This window comes from Pelmatolapia mariae, linkage group LG12 (genome assembly GCF_036321145.2).
Source record: "Pelmatolapia mariae isolate MD_Pm_ZW linkage group LG12, Pm_UMD_F_2, whole genome shotgun sequence".
NCBI classification, from domain to species: Eukaryota; Metazoa; Chordata; class Actinopteri; order Cichliformes; family Cichlidae; genus Pelmatolapia; species Pelmatolapia mariae.
The window spans coordinates 7,178,469-7,185,836 of record NC_086237.1 but is presented as its reverse complement, the minus strand read 5'-3'; the positions used below and the strand labels follow the sequence as shown (position 1 = coordinate 7,185,836).

The window sequence follows — 7,368 nt, the reverse complement described above, 5'->3', positions numbered from 1 at the left end:
TCTTTATTAACCTTCCAAATCTCGACAAATACAGAAACAAACCAAAAAAAAAAAAAACCAAACAAAAAAAACCAAACCAAAAAAAAAACAACAACAAACAAACAAAACAAAAAGAAACTTCCTACGCACCTGCCAGCACTCTAGGGGTGAAAGCAAACAAGCTGAATGATTCATATCAGATTCACAAAAACTGGCTTGACTGGTTCTGAGTTTCTGTGTTCCTAGCTACACTACAGAAAGGGCTTCACCAGAAAAATGTCATCTTGCAGACATGCACCTACACAATGACTAAACACTGTTGCCTGTGTTCTATTGTGTGACAGCCAAAACAAATCAAGACAATGTATAGAAAGGAAGTAAAGTATTTTATTTCAGGCAACAGTTTTGGCACTGAATAAAAAGTTAACAAGTCTTCAAATGGTGATAGTAAAATATTTCCTCATTATTCAACTGTCTTGTCATCTTTATGTACAGTTATCTTAAGAGTCCATAACAATTAATGGTGTAATCAGGGAGTTCTCTAAAAGATTGCATTGTTATGAGTCAGTGGAACAAACTGTATACTACTGACATCACAGTAACCATTACAGGGATGGTAGTGGAAAGCATACACCAGTCTCTTCTTAGTTAGTCACCATCATGGCACCTCATTCAACTCATGTATACGTTCTGCAATTCTGGCCCATTCCAGAAAAAAGATGACTGATGGGAGGCTATAACGGCCAAATTATCTGTTGTGGTGGCCCCAAAACGAGAACTGTTGCAATTGCCTTGTCACTACTGATGGACAAAATTCTGATAGTGCCAAAAATTTAGTGACCTCATCTCACAGTGTCAGTGCTGCCCAGCATACCTATGTCAGTGACGCAATCAAGACTCAAGACTACAATGTTGTTTTTCAACACAACACTGAAAAATGAACAACCCAAAGCCTTGCTGAACATCAAATAGACAGGCAAAAATGTAAAAACAGAAGAAGAAGAAGAAAATCTAATAAAAGGAAGAACGTTTAATCATAGAGAGAAATTCAGGTTAGGAACACATTTCTGAGCAAGTAGTGAACAAAGAATCAATTTGATCTCTTAACCACCTTATTTAGAGGTTAAACTAAAACCACCCCAACCATCATGAGAAATAACCCTTCACTAGTGGTATGCGGATTGATATTGAAATATCGATTCTTCCAATACCAGTAATTTATGCTCTAAAATCGATTCTCATATTAAAATATCGCCATTTTAGTACTTTGGGGTAAATTTGTAGTTTTTCCATTAACAGGAACACAGTGGAAAGAAACTATATCATTCGGATCATCTAAATTGGAAGGAACTACTTCCTCTTATGCATTTCACAGTCATATGCGAAATACGGCTTTATAAATGTGTTGCAGCCCGTGGCGTGCGCACTCACAACAATGGCTGAGCGTAAAGAAAGTCATGTGTGGACGTATTTTACCTCCACAAACAGCCAAGACGCGGTTTGCGATACATGTGGCAAGCCAGTGAGGTTTTGTGGCAACACTACTAACCTCGTCAAACACCTCAGAGTAAATCATATCACAGAATATGACGAGCGTATGTTGAGGCGAACTGAAGAGGAGGAGAGGGACAGGTGCTGCTAGGGCGAGACAGACGTCTCTTGCAGAGTCCTTTAGTGCTGCAGGCAGGCAACATGCTCAAATAGCGCACAACTTCAGGTTTTTTATTTCTATATGATTATTCTGCATTATTAACCAATAAGAACAAGTAGTCTGATGTCCTGTAATCATTATGAAGCTATATTATTATATTATTACTACAATTACATAATACAATTATATATTGTATTATGAAATACAATGAAACATTAATTTTTGGTAAAGAGTATCTGTATCAGATCAGTATCGTCGATACCACCCCGAACTTTACTTCGTATCTGATCAGAAAGGAAATCAGTGGTATCGCACATCACCTCAATCAACTAAACTGATGAACGTTTATAACAGTTGGAAATGAATTTACTTTTCGCTTCATTTTCTTAGACTAGTTATATAAGGTTGAGTAGCCTCCAAGACTAGCTTTTAAAACCTGTCTGGTCTTCAGACTGGTTGTTTATCAGCAGCTCCAGCGGTTGTGTGTATGCCATCAGGCAAAATTTGGCTATAGGAAAACACTGCAGGGCAGTTTTATACTGCATCTTTATTTGGTATAGACCATAATATTCTTTTTTTTCCTGGTGTGATCCATTAAGAAAGAAAGTAAGAGAAAGCGGAAGTAATTCTCATGTAAGTTAGCAAGCTGTTTGATATCAAAACCATTATCAAAAATACAAGAAAAGCAAAGAGAACTGAAGCAATGGATGCACAACACGACTCGGCAATTGACTACGTCATCAGGCTCAATCTGAGTACGCACCAAGAGCTTTTTAGAATAAATGTCGTGCCTAAACCAGTAAAGGCAATTTATACTATAATATAATAATCATAATAATAAAAAATACATACACACACACACACACACACACACACACACACACACACACACACACACACACACACACACACACACACACACACACACACACACACACAAACACACACACACACACACACACACACACACAATTAACATTTTGGGAGGAAAAGAAAACCAGTCCCATCCTCACAACATGCCAGAACATGTCTGTCAGACTGGGAAATGCAAGGGAAAATAAACACATGCAGAAATATTACATCAAGTTCACCTACCAGGTATGAGAAACTTGAAGGGAAATGTGTGCGTTCCCTCTTTCAGGGTACCTGTTTGGGACAAAGCACAGATAAAATTCTTCGATGGAAACAGTAACAATTGCCCTGTTGTTTCCCAACAGTCAGATATGCCTCAAGGCTGCAGTGGAAAATGAGAATCTGTAGTCTTCACATATTTTCACATCAACCAGTTCCATTTGCAAATTTGTCTCAATTATCACAACAAACCATCTCACAAGGAAGTATTTTGTGGACACTGGACATTTGCACACGGTTTTAATTAGCATTTGGAAGCACACCTTTGTCTGCCACTGAGATCGTGCTGTTGAAGTACTGCTCTTCCATCGTCCATGCTGTGTCATTGACCTTATTGGTGATGCCGCAGAAACCATTGCAGTTCACTTTGATAGCTGCAGATAAGAAAATACACAAGTTTAACTACAGACGATTCTTAGTAGCCACAGCAGGAAACACTTTTCGTAATCAGTCTTTTCCTCAAGGGTGTGTTATTGATCTGTTTAATGGCATATTACTCCAGATTTATACAACATCAATATGTGCAAAAGACCTGTAATAAACACCCTTCAAGAGAGTTTAGGATAGGGCTGTTCGATATAACGATATATATCGGATGACGATATAAAAACGTCTATCGTTTCCTATTACGCTATCGTTTGTTTCGTGGTGTCGTAAAATAAACTGTTTACAGCAATATTTTTGATGGTCACTGTAGCGGCTATATTAATTTCTTAAAGTTCTCTCTTTCTCTTATAGTTAATATAACCACACTACTGACGGACAAGCGCCTGTTTTTACTTGTTGTCGTTTGCAACAATGATGGTAAAACCATCGCGTGGCTCCGCTGTCCGCTTGTTTGTTTTCCCATGTAAACCTTTCACAATAAAGCTCAAGATCCTGTTGAGACTTTTCAAAATAAAGAATCACGTGAAAGAGTATGCGGAGAGTTTACGGATGAGAAGCAAAAAAGAGCCGTCAGGTGCTAAAAAAATAAACCTTAGACTCAAACTTTGAAAGAAAATGGTGGCTGTTACAACTTATGTCTAAAAATGTATAGTGTCATGCATCGGTTAAAACACTGGACTCCAGGTAAAGGATACCCAGCTGGAAACACTTCACGCAAGTTGCCCGAGATTCACAGAATTTACATAAATGTTACATTTTTTTTTGATTTATATCGTTGTCAGGACGATAAATGTCTTCTATCGGGATATGAGATTTTGGTCATATCGCACAGCCCTAGTTTAGGATGCATTATTTGATTTGGGAAATAGCCTAAGCCAGCTAATGTTTTGTAACAGAAACAGACAGAAAACAAATTACTGGTCAAAAGTATAAAGAAAGCTTGACTTTATACTGAAAACCATAAAATGCTTGCACCAGATTTTCACCAGATTAGGAAAGTGTTAAAGTCAGCCAAATATTCCAAAACATTGACCAACAGTAGACTGTAGTAACAATAGAAAGTCTTATGGTTATTTAACTAGTCTGAATGCTTTATTATTGTTTTATTATCTTTATTATTGTAATCCTTCATTAATAGAAACAAAAGTAATCATTACGTAAAATCCAGGTCCTACATTCTATGAACATAAAAAAAATACCCCAGCTTTACAGCTTCAAGCAGGCCAATCAATGTTAGCCAAATTTGTTTCTATTTTGTTCATACATCATTATTATTTAAGCAGTTTTTTGCTGTTGGTGCCTTTGGAGACCATCTCGATTGAAAAATGATCTAACAAGTAATATGGTTTGTTAAAATAATGACTTACCAAGAAGTTTGTGCTTCAGCTTTTGTGATTAAAATTTTAGAATTGGGTTATTGTGTCTATTACTGAATGCCAATTAAATTTCACGCGTTTCACCATATGCTCAAAATAAAGACACATCTACCTCTGAAAAAAACATACCAGCAACAATAATACCTGCTAATAATGTCCAGGACTTACAATGTGGTAATGTTTGGTCCAGAAATTTAATGGTTGACATCAAGGTAAGAATGTCCATCTTTTCAATACAGTCTGTGGTCCAAATACAGGTTGTCATATTCCCAATTTTAAGTCACATAAAAATGTTCTCAGTAACACATTTGAGTTAACAGCAATAGAAGAAAGCTTTGGTTTGTTGTCCAGGGGCACACTGCTATAATGATGGCGCCACATGAACAGAATGAAGAGCGGCAAAAAAAGTTTACAATATTAAACAAAACCTTTAACCTTTACCAGTCTCAAGAAATCCCAAAACAGAACAAAACATATGAAAAGTTGTTTGTAGGTTCTTCAATAAACTGGCTGTTTAAGTGAATAGTGGTGAGTGAAACTAAGATTTTTATTGCAGTGTTAATATTTTTTCAGTGGCGGGTCTCATCACAGTACTTAAAATAGTTCAATATACCATTAGTATTTTAAACTGTCAAACTGTAGCATGTAGCATAAGAGATCTTGAGCTGACAGTCCGACCAGCTTTACCTGAAGAGGAATGCAAACAGACCAGAGGCCTTGCAAGCATTCAAAGTAACATTCCAAAACACAAAGAAGCCACTCAGCAGGTTGAGAGCTACAAAGACGTAGAAAAAACCTTTCCCTTGCAATCTGCATTCAAATGTGTTACCTTTTATTGTCATTGTTGACACAGTAGAACCTTTGAGATGTTAAATATCCCAAATAAGAAGAAAGAATAAGCGTATTCAGATGGATGAGATGTTGCTTTGGAGAGCAACCTGGACAATGACACTCACTTTTCCTGTTTCAAGTTTCATTTTGGTCTCTTGATGACAGTCTTAAGTATATTTTCCAATGGATTAAAATGGACAGTTTGACTATACAACACTACAAAATAAATAAAACAACAGAACCAATTAGACACTGCTCAACCCCAGTGCATTACTTTAGAGCATAGGTGTCAAACTCCGGCCCGCAGGCCAAATTTGGCCCGCAGCCTAATTACATTTGGCCCGCGAAGCCATACCAAATTACTATTAGAGCTGGCCTACTGGTATTATACAGCTAATATTGTTTAGTATTAAGCTTTGCTTGTTCCATATTCAGTTTTTCAGCAAAACTTGTTTGAGTCCATAAGAAAAGATTCATTCTTATATCTGGAGGAAGATTTTATTTTTCAATAAATATTAATGTTAGCCCGCGACTTTGTTCCAGTTTTGAATTTTGGCCCACTGTGTATTTGAGTTTGACACCCCTGCTTTAGAGGGTCGCTTCAGAGAGGGGGGGCCTTGACACAGAGTCAAAACTGGAATAAGGCAGCAAAGTGATAGAGTATTTAGTACAGTCGCCTCACAAAAATGTTCCTGGTTAAAATCCTGGCTGGTGCTTTTCTTTGGGGACTCTGATGCCTGTGTGGGTTTCCTCAAGTTAGTTTTCACCAAAGCCATGCATGTTAGCTTAATTAGTCATTTTAGATTGAATATGAATGTCGGGTAGGTAAAGTGAGGTGTATAGAATACAGTACTGCAATAATGTATAATTAAACTTATTTTCCGAGCCAATCTTTCAACTTTTAACTAAATTTAAACTACACGTAACATAAAAACAGTAAGAAATCTATGCTTATAAAGCAGAGTAGGACTGAGGAGTTGAACTAGGAATCATGTTAAACAAATTATAAACTATCAAAACAGAATATTTACATAGTCCAAAATACAGGTATTTTGTTGTAATTTAATGAAAGACCGTCATTTTTTTGTTTTGGATAGTTTGGGAAATTGGGATAAAACATTGAACTAAGTGTTACAAAACACAGAAGCAAATTTCCCATTAGGCCTCATTAAACATTTTCCATTGAATCAGTGTGTAGAGCTACACTGCGGTAATCGGCCAATGAAAAATCATATGTAAGTTTTAGAACCACAAACACAGAATACCACAGGATGGCTTTTCAACCTCTGAGTGATCTTCAAATAGGAGAAGTTATTTCTAAAACGAGGTGTAGGAACAGTGTAGGAATTACGACTCGTTACCAAATCACCCCACTTCCTCGTTTCTCGAGGTCGACGTTTTCCCACCTGCTGAGCGCAGATGGCTCTTACCTTTACACTGCAGCGGTTGGCCCAGTTTTACTGTCACGGTTCCAGAGATGGACTCTCCCGGACTGTACACTTCTTTGTTTTTCTCAAAGGCAATCTTAAACTCCTGAAGCTTTCCCATTTTCTCACCCGACGCAATGCGAAACAAGACTGAAAATCACCTGTGCGTACAAACAACAGCACGCACTTTTACCACCTCGTCCCCACCCCTTTTAGTGACGTCATGTTCACCGGACGAACGTTACATAAAAGACTGTTTTTTTCAGGTGTATTAATAACGAAGTTGTCTCTTAGCACATCTCTTAGCATAAAACAAGTAAAGTTTTCCAAATGTTTCATTTTCTTTGCCCAGTATCATATGCCTGAAAATATCTACATACATAAAAACCCATTACACTTACCTGCAGCATTCACAGCCTCTGTATTCTCAGCGTAGATCAACTCCCAGAACTTAATGGCTGAAGGAGAAGGACCGCCTCACAACCATTAGCAATTCCAGAGTGTTTTTTCCCCAGAAACTGGGAAGCAGAATTGACGAAGAGTATCTACACACCACATACACCATCAGACCAACTGGTGAGCACTT

At 37.5% G+C, this 7,368-nt stretch overlaps 1 protein-coding gene across 1 annotated transcript in view; it reads right to left on the bottom strand.

Moving 5' to 3' along the window:
• The window catches only part of arrdc1a (arrestin domain containing 1a), a 12,448-nt gene extending 5,545 nt beyond the window's left edge, over positions 1-6,903 (bottom strand). Inside the window, exons 1-3 of the mRNA XM_063490531.1 lie at positions 6,786-6,903; positions 3,025-3,135; positions 2,726-2,776 (exon numbers count right to left, since the gene is read on the bottom strand). Coding sequence (XP_063346601.1) covers positions 2,726-2,776; positions 3,025-3,135; positions 6,786-6,903 — 280 coding nt within the window. The remainder of the gene's footprint in view (positions 1-2,725; positions 2,777-3,024; positions 3,136-6,785) is intronic.
• Positions 6,904-7,368: the final 465 nt, after the last annotated feature.